Genomic DNA, 17,362 nt, shown 5'->3' on the forward strand with positions numbered 1-17,362 from the left:
AGGAAAATTGAAGTAGCTTGACTAAATTCTCAAATCTTGCACTCCTGGAATTTATCTCTGTCCCCAAGGCCTACCCCTTTTCGCAGCTTCAGCAGTTTTTACACATGCTCTACACAAAGTCCATTCCTACACAATCAACCAATTGCCAAGGAAGCAAGAGTTAATTACGCGTAGCTCTTGCCAAGTGTTTAAGTCGTATCATAAAAGACTGGCACAGGAAGACAATTAACACTTATTTGGCAAAGAAGATAAGATCTGGTGAAGGTGAGCATAAAATCAGATTTTGAGGCTATTCTTCGCTTCCAGTCTGAGACAGCATAGGGCCAAATATTTTGTATATAACCTCAGAGGACAACGCAGCTTTCAGATCTTTGTAATTTCTGGGAGTATACTACCTTGTAGCAGTTAAGACCTGAGGGTAAATAGAATTGGTAAAGTTGCATTATACTTGCTTCTTTCACAACACATTCATACCTTACCTTTATTTCAGAAAGCTGCATGACTTCAGGGAAGACTTCGATGCAGTTGGAGTGAGCAATTACAGTATGCATACGTCTGCAATTCATGATGGTTGTTGGAATGGCTTTCAGTTTGTTCCCACTAATATCAATTTCCTCCAACTCTTCCAACTTGGCCATTTTGCTATGAAAACAGGAGTTCAATAATTTTTTTTCTTAACAGACACATTTTATTTTATTCTGAAGTGCTGATAAGAGCAGTGGTCTTAACTGTTTTAAGAAAATAAAACTGCAGACTTTGGTCCTTGTTCACAGCAGTATCTGTCACCTCTCCTCACATCAGATACTAACACAGCTGGAGAACAAAATGTGTGCTTCTTCTGTTAATGTTTTGTTAATGCTACTTTTCAAGTCACTTATTTCGCTTACATTCCCCCTGCTCACCAGCTCACATTCACTCTTCTTCCTTCCTTTTAGCCCTAGTTTCTCACTTCCCCTCAGATTTGCCCTTCCATCTTCTGACAACGCACTCAGCTCTTCTCCCTAATTTACCTCCCTCCCCCTTGCCATGGAAGTCCAGCTGCTTAGAATATCACACAAGGGCAGAGATGTCTCTTCCTTTATTTACTGGCATCTCTTTTCCAAGGTTGTACCCCATCAGCTTTACAGCACACATCCTACACTTGAAAGACTTCTGATTAAAACAGAGTGAATTGAAAGTACAGAAATTGCTGTCAAAGCAGAATCTCCTTCTGGAGTGAGAGCATTTTTTTCCAGTGGACTTTAGTCTACTTCCAGAGGACACTTTCAGACTGCTATGATCACAAATCTCTCTTAAGGAGACGGCCACCAGATGTAAGCAAAGGGACCAAACCTGGGAGAACAGAAGACCTTGCTTGACTTCAAAAGCATACTGCGGTCGTGCTGAATTAATCCAGCTGAAAAGAATTCCAAGGGCAATCAAAACACACCAACATGCAGCACTCACTTGTCTGTGTAATGCAAGGGGGGGCAGCAAGGTGCAAGAGGTCACAGCAGGTGAATCCACCCACTGCACTATCCCTGCACTCAAAATGCAACCTGTGCCACCACGTTGCTGCGCAATTTAGTTCTCGATGCGAAAATGTTTCACGATGCCCACCCGCCGCTGGGCCAGAGGCAGTGACACCACGTCCTTACCTGGCAGGGAAGCTCTGCAGGCGATTGTAAGCCATGTGCAAGATTTTCAGGTGTGGATGGCCTGTTAGCAAGGGTACACATTTATCTGTGAGGTTGTTATTGGTCAAGTACAACTCCTGTAAGATGCTATGGGTTTCTTCAGAAAGAGTGGCTGGAGGAAGCATTTCCAGTTTGTTGGCAGAGGCATTAAGAAATCTCAGGCTGCAAAGAGAAGTCGCATAAAGGAGTTCAGTGAAACATCCTGCAGGTTTTGTCTAAAAGGATAAATAAAAAAATCTCTATTTTTAAAAGCTAAATTAGGCAAGGTCAAAGCTAAGCTAAGCAAAAGGTCAAAAGCAACAAGTTGTCAACAATTAATAGAAAGACCAAAAATTTAGCATTATATGAACAAAACTTCTGATAATGTTTTTAAACGAACACATTCATACTAACAAACATCAGCAAAATGCCAAAATGCCTCTACCCATTATCAAGACCTCAGTGCCTCCAACTGTCCTACAGATGTCTCTACAAGTAACAGCAATAACAAACCACATCATTTCCATATTCATTCCACATAAAAATGAATTCTGAATTCATCATCAACAACCCATGAGTGTAGCTGCCCTTCGAGTGCCTAAAAGAAATAATTGGTTAAAAAGCCAGCCAATTTTTCAGTACTTTAAATATTGGCTAGGGTGCAGACAATATTTTGTTTAAACCTGCAGGCCAGGAAGCAACTACAAAATATGAAAAAGTATTCTTAGAATATCTGGATAACTAAAGATGCACCAGTCACAAAAAAACTAAGACCAAGCAGTAATTTGTCTTTTAGATTTTAGAGAGAGACAGCACTAATAGTAAATTAAGTTTAAAAATTTATGTACTTGCTTGCTGATGTATGCAGCAAGACAGGCAGATCTCTTCGTAGTTCTTGAGTGCCCATCCCCTAACTCCCCAAAGCAGCAGAAGCCCTTGTCACTGCAGTCCCACCACAAGCAACAAGGACTGAAGAAGCACAGAAATGAAGTTATTCTTTCCTCCCTCAAATAACTTATTCCAGGATGGGAACAAACCCTCTTGAGGTACAGGCACTGCCCCCTCCGGCTAGTCACCTTCTGTGGGCGCAGGAGTCATGTTTCATTAGGGGACTTAGGTGATCACAGCAGCACTGGAGGAATACACACTGTAGGCATCTCAAGGGCTACAATTCACACAAGCAATTCCAAATAAATGGCAAAATAAGGCTATTTATTCTTTAGTAACCAACCCTGGCACAAACATGCCTTTCAACAGAAATAAGACCTGTCTCTTCCTTCCTCCTCTTTTCAGAAAAGGCTGCCTTAGAGAACTTGCGATACAGAAGAAAGTGCTTGCCTGCCAGTCTGCACTGCTTGTACCAGCTAACAGGAACAGTCAGCTGCAATGGGCAAAGCTACAGTCAAGAAACAAGACTCAGAAATGAGCTGGCTGAAGCCTATAAAGTCACTGATCAGGACTCAAAAGGTAGGTGCACTCCTGTCATCGAGCTTCGGTCATAAAATATCGACAGCTTCTCCCATGCATGCAGGAATCCATGCTGACCTTTTAAGATCTATTAATGAATGAAATGGATTTGCAAGAGTTGCAGCTGGTTGAAACTTGCTCAGCAGCAAATAAGGGTCAGATATGCTACAGAGGAGTCACGTGGAATGCCAAAGGATTAAAAAAACCCACACTATTTCCATTAGAAGCAGAAATCTCTCAGCACTGAACTGAAACTAGGTTAGCTGTTTTATACAAACAGAGGAGTCCACTTTGGAGAAACAGTTTAATCCTCAGGCTCATTCATTATTCACAAGGCTGGTTAAGACTCCAGAGGAGTAAGGGAGGAGAGGGAAGATTAATACAGAGAAAGGAAAAAGCAGCTGAAAGGAATTTTAACATTATTTATTCCAAAAGATGCCACTCAATTTCACCCTTAAGCTATAAGCTAAAAATATATTAAGCTCATTTAAAGTTGGATTATTAAACTGAAGCATACCACATCAACAGCTCCTGTACTTGAACAAACACCAGCTAGCACACCTATTGCTGAAGAGCAGACAACCATCACTTTAGCAACTTCAACCTAATATGCATGAGTCTTCCTTCTCCACAAAAAAGGCACTTTGATTAGAATTAAAGCCACATTATCTTTTATACCACTTATAGTACAAAGAGGTCATCTTCAGCTCAACCAGGAAAGGCTTAATAAAAACAAACAGATAACCTAGAGAGCAACTTATGGCTATGAAGTTTAGAAGAATGTAAGTTTTCTCAAGTACACCTAGCCCAACATCCAGCTGAAAGCTTCAAGTAAGAAAGGTTACATTGCTCTGAAAAGCTGAAATTAATACAGTCGACTACACTGAAGCTAATTTAAATAAAAAAGAAAAATTAATCAAACAAAAGCTCTTTTGTTTTTAATCAACTTTCAACATTTGTGGAATACAACATGAAATTTCAGGCTCTCCCCTCACCGGTATTTAAAAGGGGCCCGAATCTGTATATTCCTGACAAAAATAAGTTTTGATGCATATATTTTCCAATGGGGAAAGGAGGGAGGAGAGTTGCTGTGCTGTACCCCCCATACTTTTGCCAAATCTTCCAGAGAGGGACACAACATCTTAGAAAATAAATCCCATCATCACGACCTACAGCTTAGTGCAGTGCTGCAAACAAGGTTTAGGTGGCGAGTAATAGAAGGAGAACCCTGTGGTATCAGGGTATCTTGTCTAACACCAGACATAACATCTCTCGGCTGGGTAGCACTCCACAGTGAGGTTCAGGACAGTCATATACTATGTCTAATGATGTCTAGATGACACCATTAAAAGTAAATTAACTTTTTAGAATAAAGTATGCTTCTTATTTACATGTTCCTTTTGACCAGCTGTTATACAAAACCGGTAAAAACATTCTTAAATGATCATTCTGTGAAGAGAGTCTGTGGATTTAGAAAAAAACCACAACAAAACACAAAGGGACACCATTCTTTGGGCAGAACAAGCAGATTTCTACTGCCAAAGTTTTGCCAATTCTGTGCGATCATCTCATGTCCAAAATAAAGAATAAATCTGTACTTGCCCATTAGGTTTTCCCTCATGATGATTTAATACTGGAGTCCTCCTTCAGGTTATTTCAACTCCCCTATTTCTTCATCCTCATGCAACACGCCAGCTGCTACCTTAGAAGGCACATCTTACAAATGCCCTCCAGAGGACTGGAAATTTACTTTTGGGCACAACTGTTCCCATCTCTTTTGTGCATGGACTTAAACTGATTCATGTTCCTTGAAGTTATCCCACTCATATTGCTTATCAGATGGAAGCAGAATGTCAAGTATTAAAGCTCAGTCCAAAATTAATTGTTTCCCTTTCCAATTCCACCCACGCACTATACCACAAGCTCATGAAAAAAGTACAGCATCACTACAAAAAACTGAATTCAGCAGCCTGCACACACACCAGAGTATAATATAGCAAGGGGAGCATGAATTAACAAGTACTAAAGAAGTGCTGGAGATTAAGAAAGAAACGAAGGTGCTGGCAGGAAGATGGCAGAATCCTTCACCTTTGACAAGCTGCAAATTCTCCTCTGGGGTAATAATATAAACATTGATCTCTGGCTGGAATAAGTCACCTTGAGTTTTATGGGGTATTAAAGTACAATCCCTTGCTGGATTTAACTTCTCCAGAAGAAAGAAGACCATCCCAAATAATAGGCTACAAACAAGGACCTAGATCCAATTCAACAAAACAGCCCTAGTATGTAGTCACACGCATTCTCTACCTAAACCCAGAAGATTCTGATCTGAGTTTGAACTTCCAAAAGCAGAGGAAGAAAATCTTTTACCGAAAACTCCACAAGGTTCAAAATTTTTTTCGCACTACCTCTAGCACACACAAAAGTTGAATATAGACAATTGTGAGATTACAGCATCTCTCAGTTCCTCAGTGTGTTCTGAGGCAGCTTGGCAAACTTGGCTTGCTCATAAGGCACAGCCATCACTGGAAAATATAAGTCCTGCAAAAAATCTTAGGAATGTTAAACATTAAAAGGAACAAGACAGATAACTGCATCCAATAGCAAAGCAGAAGCAAATCAAAACCACTGTGCTTAGCTTGAAAGTACTGATAAGAGTTGGAAAGAATACTACAGCTGCAAAAAGAGAATATGCAGAGAAATCAAGATCTCCAGTTTGGCCTGTGCCCCAAGATCTCCATCAGCGCAGAGCAATCAAAATTTTTCCAAGTCCCTTCTGCAGAGACATGCCCTCAATTTCTGATCACCTAATCCTACAATAATTCACAATTGTGGCAGCAGGTGTGTGAGGAAGAATCCTGTAAGCTAAGTGTGTCTGAGGAGAAAAAGAATGGGGGAGGGAGGAAAAATTAAGGCAGTTTTGCCAGCCCATGCAAACAAGAGTATTGCTGCTCCTCAAAAAAAAAAAATAAAAAAAAATTGAAAGGACAGAAACACTCAAGTGAATCCCCTTCCTGTTGATGGTCTGCCAAAAACACCACAACTGCTGGTGTCTGCTCAGCTCGTACTTTCTAACCTATCTTTAGCTGTTTCATTAACTGGGATTTCCCCAGTTTCTAATACATCTGCTTGCGAACACTAACCTACCAGCAAAAAAACAAAGGCAGCTAAATGGATTTCTGCAACAAAAGTATGTACATCAAACACTCAAATAGCTCTTTGCATTCATTTGAATTTATTTCTTCCCCCACTTCTCCTGCATCCATGATAAGGTTGAATACTTGCATCAAAAAGAAGCAGCCACAGTGGGTGGAAACAGCAAATATCAAACAAGAGCAAGTTTAACTGGGTTACCTTCCAAAACTCCAGCAAAAAAAACCAAAACCAAACACCACAAACAAAACCCGTAACAAATTAAAACAAATAAAATCAAAGCAAACAAATATCAAAACAGATAAGAACAGCTGAACAAAGCCGAAAACAAGAATCATGCAGATGAGATCCTAGATAGGCTCTTAGTAGCTGACATTGGCTTGGCCACTACCAGAAGTAAGAAAACAAAGCCCAGGGTTTAAGCTGTGCACATCACAGCTACATCTACACCCCACAACTACTTTAAACAGCCTGATGGCTGTATTAAGGATTTATACTGAACATGTTCATACTAACTGGAAAGAAAGCTTAGGCAAGAGGCAAACTCTCCCCCTTCAGCACTGTCTCACTTTTTAATGCCCTTTGACCACTGCCACTGCTTTTCTACCACGCTCTGCTAAAACTCTTGAAACCTTGCCCATCTTATCAAACATTTTGTAGAACTGTTTTCATGCAATCCAACAGCAGTTTGCAGCATGGTTAAGGAAGGCAGTAAAAAGTGTGCAGGAGAATGAGACAGAGCAGGAAAGGCACCACAACAGATGAAGCACTGGATACAAACTAAAGGCTGCTGGAATGCAGGCGCACAAAAAAAGGTTCAGGACTCAGCTTGGGAGTATTCCCCAGCAGTTGTAGCACTTGCTGCAAAAACAGAGCATTCATGCATCTGGTAATGAGAAATGAAGAGATTATCTGGCTGCCTCAGTGGTGCTCATCTTGCCAAGAAAATCCCCACCCTACAAGAGAAAGCCTTGCTAACATGATCAAGATGTGCATACTTTCATTGCAATAAACAGAACCAAGTTGTGTCTTGGTCAGAGAAATATTTCAGAGGCTAGTCCCGGATTTCTCTTCAAGAAACAGTTTAAAATAGAAAAATAATTAAAAACCAGACCAACAAAATACCCCTAAATTATACTCTTTAGCAGGCAATGACACCTTTTCATTGTTTTTCTAAGGACTAAAGCAGAAAAGTGATGTTTGTTGATTCTGCTTTTAAGAGTACAGAAGTTTTTCAGTTTTTCTTTTTTTATTTATGTAAGTGATGTTCTCTCTTCGTGCAATGTACCGATTTCCTTCCCTTCCTCAGATGTTCCAGATGTCAAAGCCAAAGCCCACCAGTGCTTGTGATGAAGTTTGCCCAAGGCACTTCACACCCACTTTGTCAAATATTCAGGGCTGAGAAGGAGAAAGCATTTATAATTCACAGCATGAGACTTCCAATCAAGACAAGATATCATCTGTCAGTTGCACAGAGCTGAGTAACTTCAAAAAACTACAAAACTAATCTTTTCAAGACTACAAAAGGTAAGCTATTTTATGGAGAGATAAAGGTTCTGCAAGGTAAAGTGATTTGCCCGTTACACGCTGGTTAGAGACCATGGCAGACCGCTCAGGGAACCCAGTTCTCTTGGCACGTCTCGCAGTACAGATTGTGCTTCCCAGGGAATGCTTGGAGAAGAGAAGCATTTTACCTTTTTAGAACAAAACAACCCCCTGAACACCTTTCCTTGGCCCACACCCATCTATGTTGATGCTTAGCTGCTGCCAGATGAAAACATTTGAAAACAAAGATGATTCCTGCAGGAAATTCCAAACCTAAAGCTCAGACATTGTGCACTAATCTGCAATGCTGTTTTCCTTCACAGTTATGACTTCTGCAGCAGTCACAGAAGCACCAGCAAGGACAAGCCAAGTCATCTAAACCAGTAAAGGGGTAGGGAACAAGGAGGAAAAAAACCCACCCCAGCCAACTGCTTCTATTATCACAATGAGCAAGTGAGACTGCAGTGGCAATGAGATGCCAGAATGGGTAATTACTGTTCATTTCCTGCAATGGTACATGACTTTAACACCCATAGAAGACTTTGAAAATTTGTGTCCTGTACTGCTTGAAAGATGAAGAACATCAAAGCTGCAGAGAGGAAAAATCCCCAAGTCTGAATTAGCCATTTAATACTGTTATTCAATGTATTTTTCAATTCCACCTCTTCTCAGCACACATTTAGTAACTTCTGAAAACCTACCAGGAGTTCTATTTTTAGCTGGTACTTGTTCATTTTGGCGTCACAAGAAGAAAATGAAAAGTTGTCTATAGTTTTGCAGCTCAGTTTAAGAAGATGAGTTGCAGTACAAAAAATTTATTCAGGTTTTTTCTCACTGCCAAAATTGCATGGATCTATATCCTAGATCTACAACCAGGTTTTAATATCAGTTTTACAAAATTATTTCTCTCTTTGCTTTCAAAGAACCTTACTGAAAAGTACATACCTTTCTGAAACTTAATGTTTTTTATTTCCTTTCCAAGTTAACAGATCGGAATTTCAACTTGGGATCTGTAAGTAGGATTTTTTTATTGACCTAATTTTGCAACTTCCTGTAAAAAAGCAATTTTTACAAGGTTCCATTTCTAAAGTTCAGTCTCTAATGTACAATAGTTTGAAAAGTCATCCACCAGACAATTACAGCTGCTGATATGAAACATCCTTGCCCACGAACAGACTATGAGTTTCACCACTTTTAAACAGAAATGGGCCAGATAATTCCAATTATTACAGTAGCAATATTGCTAAGTTTCAATGCTTTGACTGCACTTTTATGAAAAGTCTCAGCTGAAATAACAAATTAGCCTCAGAATAACTTTGCTGATAATTTGTTTCAAAGGTGGTACCCTACAGAGGCTTAAACACAGACAGGCATGCAATAGTGTTGTTCAAAAAAACCAATAAACTCAAAACACAAAAATTATTTTGAAGATTATTTAAAGTAAATCAAGGCTGAAATTAATCATGTGCTGGTTTCCAGAATCAAAAACCTGTCCCAGTAAAGTTCACCTTTTGAAACATAATTTTTAACCTAAACGATAAATTGCTCAGAACAATACTGTTCAAGAGGAAGTCAAGAGCTTATTTAGAAATCATCTCAACCGTAAACCTTCTCCAACTTCTTCTCCAAGAATTCTCCAACTCCCAAAGCTGCAAATCCCAAGAAATTTAACCAGAGGTTCATGACAGCATGAACAACAGCATACAGGCAAGGGTTTCGCAATACGCTTAATTGGGCGAGGAGCTGTGACAGTGAGATCACTGCTCCTTTTCCTTCTCCATCACTCAAGACACCCGGGAGTAGCCTCTTCCCTTGTTACAGTCAGGATCAGAAATAAAACTCCACAGCACACAATCTCACTGTCTGTTAAATTATGCATGGGTTGAACAGTCAGAAATCCTATGACTATCTGGGGAAGTGCAGAGGTGCAAGGAACGCAGACACCAAGTGGGGCAAGCCCATCCACTATGCTCAAACTATCCTATCAACCTCCAATATTTCAATCAGAGCCACTTCACAGAATAGGTTTATACCTGGGAAAAAATATTATTAAGACTAAGACTAAAGAAACAGCAGCATAAAAATAAGAATCCAGAAAGCAGATCAACTGGTGACACCAGCTAAATTAATGACAAACATTTCAAAGGCATAAAAAATTCACAAAGCAAGGACAAGGGAATAACTGAGTTATTCTGACAGCCTTATGCACAGATTTTGTTTTGTTTGACAAGTATAAATAAGTTCTAGCCTCTGACTGAAAGGGAAAAAAAACTTTCACACTCCATCAAACAAGACTAAGAAAGATGTATTTAAAGAAACTGCCACTAACCCATCTCAGTGCATGCAGTAGAAAATAGCATGTGCTTCATTTTACAGCTAGATTTCAAGAAGTAGGTGTTCAGCAGGAGCTTGGTGGGGAAAAGAGGCAACCATATAAGGCAACAAAACCAGAATAAAAAGAATGTGTTTTGGTGAGTTGGGCAGACATCTGTTCTTACCACACAAGGGTTGGCAACTTCCAATTTAGGGGAACCTCACATTACCCTTTCAGCTGGGAAGTAACACACAAACCAAGGTTCCTTACATGCAAGTTAAGAACAAATTTCTTTGTATTTACCTGTCTGCTTTCAGAAGCAGGTTAGATGGCAGTTCAAGGAGCTGGTTGTGTTGCACATCCAGGACCTCCACTTGCGTTCGCTCAAGCCGATCTGGTAGCCTTCCTAACATGTTATGTCCTGCCAGCAGTTTACGCAAGCTGCTATTGTAAAACAACCTTAAAGAAAGAAAAAAACACCCCAAATCAGAAAAATCTAAACCAAAGAGTTGCTTTGAGAATTTAGGTGTGATATCACAATTCTTTGCAAGAAAGTGATTCAGCCAACTGATTAGCAGACATGGTATTAATTACGCACAGATCCAAGAATGTCTTCCCACTCTCCACCAACTTCTTAAAAAGGTTGCTCAGAGACAGGGAAGGAGGTTTAAGGATGATTCAGGAGTGAAAGCAGTGAGAAAGGGTTATATTACCGCACTGTATAAAACATGAATACAGGAGCAAGACAGTGAAGGAGGTAATTGCTAACAATGGCTGCAAAAAATGGCACTTGTGGGATCCCCCTAGCTAATGGAAGAACTTCGTAAGTGTGGGTGAAATCACCCATCACCCCACAAGCTTCAAAGTGCTCTATTCATCATGTGCTGACTCATAATCCAATGCAATTCCCCACCCCCCATTTTCCTTTTCTGTTAATACCTGACTAACATAAAGCCTCCTTTCCAGTTCTACAGTGAATGAAATTTATCTAATCGGCTTTACTTTCTTGAGCTTTTACAAGCAATAGATGACCCGGAGTCTCATTCCCTGACTCCATGTTTTGGGGGGCTAGTGGAGAACGAGAGGGATGGAAGAGGACAACAGAAAGAGAAAAGAGAAAACTACTGTTTTGATCAAATAGTAAAGGTAAAATTTGCAGTATAAACAGCATAATAAAGAAGTTTTAAATCTGCACCTGAAGACCTCAAAAAAAAAAGAGAAACTCTCGATTTTGAACAGGAACCATCCTTCAGCAAAGAAAAAAAATAATATCTATCTGCCACCTCTCTTACATTCCTGCTACTGTGCTGTTTAATCTGGCGAGCCTGTGCATCATGCTGACCTGTTTCAAAGACACTCAAATTACTCAGCATTAAAGCAAAAATCATCTTCCCTCTGTTACAATGACCCAAATACACATAAAGACCCTCCACCCTTGTTCCCTACAATATATCAGGACATCAGACAATTGTGTCAAAATAATCAATGAAGTATGCTGAGTATTTTCCCCTTGACAGATACAGTCATACTTCGTATCTGTATGCCAGGGTTAACAGTTATCTCAGTTGGCTGGATTGTCTGAGTTATGACTATGGACACAAGTCAAAGGCAGCTGTATCATTCCAGAAGGCTCAACACAGGGCGAAAAGACTTACCATACAGTGATAAGCACAACTATTATGTTTTTGTGATTTAACCATTTTTGTTTCACGCCACTTCCACTTGGTTCATCTCTCAGTTATGGATTTGCCTTTCTATTCTATTTCCTTTCCTAACCAAGACTGGCCAGTATCATCAACACCAAACATTATAAGAAAAAGTAGATATGGGTGACCACACCTTAAAAAAAATAACAATAATCACTTTTGGAGTTTTGTTGTCTTTTTTTTAATGAGTGGGGTCATTATCATTTGTAAATAAAAAAAAGTTCAAATCAGGATGAAAACCTTAGCAATTAACTTTTCCATGCAAATGTATCGTATAAATAATTCAGAAGAGCTATGTCTTTGAGGTTTTTTTGGTTTTGTGTTTGGTTTTTTCCACCCCCTTGTTTTCCAAGTTCGACAAGCACTAAAGGAACTGAGATCCCTAGAGAGAGGTTGAACCACCAGCAGTTAACTAAATGAGCTCCTGACGAGCCTGGGCCACCTAGATCTCAAGCTGGGTGAGGCACCAGAGCACAGGGACTGCTCCTAATTATGAGCAGCCTTCCCACTTGCACGACTCCCACTGGAAGTTTTGATGGGTTCTAAAAGTTCTAAGGACAAGCACATTACTCAGCATCAGTATCTTCTAAGAAAACACGGTTTGGTAAAAATATTCAACCAATTCCCCTAGTAAGCAACTGTTCAAGAGAACACAATGTTGAATACAGATAGATCTTTTAAAAAAAAACAAAAAAAACAAAAAAAAAAACCCAAAAAAACAACAGACTGAAAGGAACCACAGTACATATACACATCTGTTCACTGTTAGAAGTAAGGTCACTCTGGCAACTCTTAATTGAAGCATTTCCATTTTATTTGGGGAAATCTCTGGCAATGTTAGTTTTATGACAATTTGTCCTGCATAGCTAAGGCTAAGTACCCTGTTTGTTATATTCAGTACTTTTAGAGCAGAAATGGCTGCATTACAGCACAGTATACATTGTTCCTATTTTCTGTGAGACAAACTAGTACACAGTCCTCTATCTCGACTGCTTCAACTCTTTAACAATAGTTTTTCTATTTCAAGAGGCAAACACAAACAGCATCCACTGTAGTTTGTTATGATTAGGTGCAACCTTCAGCTTTCCAGGAAACTGCTGGTCAGTCAAGGCTTGAACATTTGTTGTTAGAATTGCAAGCATACTAGGAGAGTCCTGGCTCACTCACTTCACAGGTTTTCAGAGTGCTATTCTATGTAGGAGGAAAAGCACACAGCAGTGCACATGAACAAACTTACTGGACCTGGTACTTAACAGTAGGTCTATAGCCCTGACCCATTTGCGTTTGAATCTGGACTCAATTTTCCCAAAGTTTAACAGATATTTCAAGTCTCTGTTTTGAACTGGGCTTTAAAATGGAACTGACTTATTAGGAACTAAGCTATCCAAACACATACTACAAAGAAGAGCTTTCAAAGATAAGCTGTTTTCTGGGGTTAATGATAAGATGGCAGGGTAGACAAGTGGGATGTTGACTGTACCTAATTTCAGCTAATCATTAATCTCCCAAAGATAACCGGAATGCTTTGATAGTCACTTGTTATAAAGTGCAAACGAAAGGCAAATGAACTTTTGCTCCCCCCACCTTCTGAGTAGGTGTGGTTTCACTTTGTGTGAAAAAACAGAGGGATAATACTCTGCATGTTATCCCCTTAGTTTTCTTCTCAATACTTTCCTGCCTACATTTCTGAAATCTATTCTCTTCCCTTTTTTGACACTAAAACCGCCCATTTACACCATATGGCACATTCATCTGACCCAGACAAAACTATCCTTTTTGGTTCTGATGCTCTTCTGTGCTGTACAGCTCCCTAAGGAAAATACCTAATAGCTCACCATATACCAACAGTCTGCAAATCTTCAATGGCTCCGCACATCCCCACGCAATTTCACCCTCTGTGCCTGGTATGTTTCTCCCTCTTTCACATAATTTCTTTTAAAGCATACAGAGCAGACAACAATGACAGCTCTCTTCCAGTGAAGTCAGGGACTTAAAAATTCTAAATACCAGCACCTGATCACTATACTCACTTGGAACAAGTCCCTCTAGAAAAAAACCACTACTAAGAGCCATTCATTATTTGAACTCAACTCCTATTTTCCTTCCTGTTAACTTCTTTCCTATGATTTGTATTTATGCATTTTCAGTTTAGACTCCTGGAAAAGATACAATCTTTGTAGTGAAAGTGATTGCTGTACTTGCAGGAGATTTCTTCCTTGATGAGGCTTTATATTCTCCTTTCAACCCTTTTTTACTCAAACAGGGCTGTTAACTGGAGTCTCTAGGCACCACTGAAACTAAGTTACAAGTTCTGGATCTCTAAACTGTCATGCAAATTTATGGTTTTGAATATGAATATTTATGAATATTTAATATTCAGTATTAAAAATGAAGGTCTTTCCTGCCTGAACAGCCACATGAACAGCTTCAAAACTTCCACCTGGATTTCAAAGGCAATGTTTTCTCTGCATGAAAATGTAAGAAGAAAGGCTGGGTGGAAGCTTGAGGCATGATGACACCCCCAAGGTAAAAACAAAAAAAAAAAAAATCAAACAAAAAAAAATGGACTGACAGTCACTGGAACAAGCTAAGCACTGAGTCAGCAATTATTTCTAAATTGCTTATACTGTTCCACATTGTGCAACTGGTCTGCGAGACTCACCGAGCAGGCAGCTCACGTATCTGATTGTGGCCAACATCCAACACTTCCAGTTTCCTGCTGTCACATACCCAGTCAGGCAGGTTTTCCAGGTGATTTCTATAAACAAAGAACATGATAATCAAGATGTAAAGGCTATTAAGAATATAGCCTCAAGACAGATACAGATATCTGCAGGGAATAAATCTGCTACATAGTATGTTGCCTATGAGACTGTATCACCCTCCATTATGGGCACTACCAGAGCAGTAAGGTCCTGAGTGAGGGGACAAGAAAGCTAACAGCATAGATGTGCAGCCATTAAGGAAATGGAAAAAGCTGCTTCCAACTTATTGCGGAAGAAGCATTAGGAGTAGCTCCATGGAGAAGAAAATTTGTGAGATACGCCTGAGAGGATATCCACACCCTACATGATTGAAACACACTTCTCTTTGATTGCCCTCAAATTCAATCCTGAAACCCACTCTAGCACTCGTCAGCTACCTCACTGAATAGAGCAAAATATTTTTTTTGGTGTATATTTGAGTCAAACATTTTGCTCTTCTGGTATTCATCTTCACAAAATGAACCCTTCGAAAAATTAAGCTCTCTTGGGGTAAGTTTTTCCAGATATTGCACTGAAAACATGCAGCTAGACACAGTGGGCACCTGTGTATCCTGCCTTAAAGATAAAAATTAACAGTACAAAATACACAGAGGAGATTGTGTGCATTTGCATTCACACAACCACTACTTCACTTAGCACAGGCAGATGCAAAACTGAGCATCAAGTAATATTCAGCCACTCACAGACTTGAAGTTCACGACTAGGACTGTTATATTAATGTACTTATATCCTATACTTTATTCACACAATAGCCTTTAATCAAAATAAGCAATAGCAGCCAGCCCCTCTTACCCTCAGACAGACTGCTTCAATCTCAAATGGATTTCCCAAAAACCAAGCAAATCAAGGAGCTAAAGACACTCTACCCATTTGGTCACAACATCACCACTGAACTGAAGCGCAAAAAAGGGTTCTGTGAACAAAATCATGCATTCTGCACTGATTACAGCTAAATGGAGATGGAGAACAAAGCTTTACAAAGAATGTTTTTCAATAAATCACACTTATTTAGTCACACCTGTGCGTTACATTTAGGTGCATCAAGGGTGTAACTCATGGCTGACGGAACTTCAAGTTGATGGCCACTTGCCCAGCTTTACTCACTCACTAATTGTTAAGATCACCCTCAATTGCTTAAGAGTGCTTTAAGCAGGCTTTTAAATTAATAAGATTATCCCTTTAACATGAAGATGAGTAATTCCTTAAAATAAGACACACATTAAGCAAATGTATAAAGTGTTTTCCTGCTTCACTCATTAAACTATAAAACAAATTAAAACAGCCCCTTTTCCGTTTCTTTTCTTATCCCACCTCCCTTGTTAAAGTGAGATTTACAGGTGCATTCAAATGTGAACTGCAACACCCCAGCAGAAACCAGGGCTGCAGAGGACAGCTTGGCAGGAGCTGCCCAACTGGTGACTGAATTGTCAAACTGTCACCTATGCTGGGCTTGTTACACAGACATATCTAGAAGGGAACTTCTGTACATGTCTCATGTTGGTGCACATTTGCATCATCATGTTGTATCTCTATAAGATAAGAAATGTTTAAATCAGGGAAACTCTTTTCCTTGAACTATGAAGACACATTTTGCTTTTAGCACAAAAAAAAGGAAACCAGGAGCAACTGGCCAGTAGGAAAAAGCCCATCCTCTAACTCTGAAAATCAGCCTAATTTCTCCCCACTCCCTCCCAGTAAAATACCAGGGAATGTCATTTTTCTGTAAGCCTCATTGTTGTGTATTTTACAGGCCCAAGAATAAAACATACTCTTACCTAGAAACATCCATATAAGCCAGGCAATTTGGAACTGGATACACATCAAGGTGAACAAGTTCTAGGGGGGGAAATATATATATAAAACCAAAAGCAGTGATAAAAGTTTGCACCTAAATGGCTGTTCCATAAGAATTACTTTAAGCAGCTAATATCCAGAGATTTCAGAACAAGTCAATAACCTAAAAAACTTCTGAGGATCTGGTAATTTTTGAACTGTTTAGTTTATTACGTCTGAGTACATTTGCTGTAATACACTGTATTTGCTATGACGGACACCGTGTAACTAATCAGAGAGGACAAACTGGAGGATATTTAAGGTTTCACAACAATTTCTCATATTTTCCATTTTTGTCCTAGAGCTGTAACTTCACCTCTGCCACTCTCTGTCCAAATTAGACACTCACACACCTGCTCTGCTTTTCCTTTCACTGGTCACTAGTGGTACAGGCACAGAAAGGGAGACTCTCCACTCTGGAACAGTAAGCTACAGAATACCTTCGGGTCATGGCAAGATTCAATGTATTTTTCAACACAACACATGTGCCTTTGCATCCCTGTGGAGTTCCTGTTTGCAGACTGCCTTACAGACCTTTCACAGCATCGTAACTACTGCTAGTAATGTTGTATTTTGATTGTTTCAATAGTATTTAATATCCTAAGGTTTTTAGGTAGCTAATGCTTAGGCATTAAGGTTGAAACAAAACTAGCATACATTTATTAAAGCCTACAGAAAATCCACTAAAGTGAAAGCCTAACAAGCATCACAGTTCCTTTGGAAGAGACTAAAAGAAGGTGGCTGAAGGTGCAAAGAGAGGATAGCCAGGAAGAACAGAAAGATCAAATAGGCAGCTGATTGCAAGATATAGGTTGACTTGGGTTCTCAGCTCACATTGCACAGCACATGCTCATATTATGTTAACTTTTCTCAGCTACAAAGATCCTCGCATGAATACTTAATGAAGGCATAGGCTTGGATATC

At 39.6% G+C, this 17,362-nt stretch overlaps 1 protein-coding gene across 1 annotated transcript in view; it reads right to left on the reverse strand.

Moving 5' to 3' along the window:
- PHLPP1 (PH domain and leucine rich repeat protein phosphatase 1) overlaps positions 1-17,362 on the reverse strand; it is a 138,853-nt gene that overhangs the window by 15,084 nt on the left and 106,407 nt on the right. Inside the window, exons 8-12 of the mRNA XM_051612782.1 lie at positions 16,381-16,441; positions 14,503-14,598; positions 10,438-10,593; positions 1,638-1,838; positions 480-642 (exon numbers count right to left, since the gene is read on the reverse strand). Coding sequence (XP_051468742.1) covers positions 480-642; positions 1,638-1,838; positions 10,438-10,593; positions 14,503-14,598; positions 16,381-16,441 — 677 coding nt within the window. The remainder of the gene's footprint in view (positions 1-479; positions 643-1,637; positions 1,839-10,437; positions 10,594-14,502; positions 14,599-16,380; positions 16,442-17,362) is intronic.

The sequence above is a fragment of the Apus apus genome, chromosome 2 (assembly GCF_020740795.1).
Source record: "Apus apus isolate bApuApu2 chromosome 2, bApuApu2.pri.cur, whole genome shotgun sequence".
Classification (NCBI taxonomy): Eukaryota; Metazoa; Chordata; class Aves; order Apodiformes; family Apodidae; genus Apus; species Apus apus.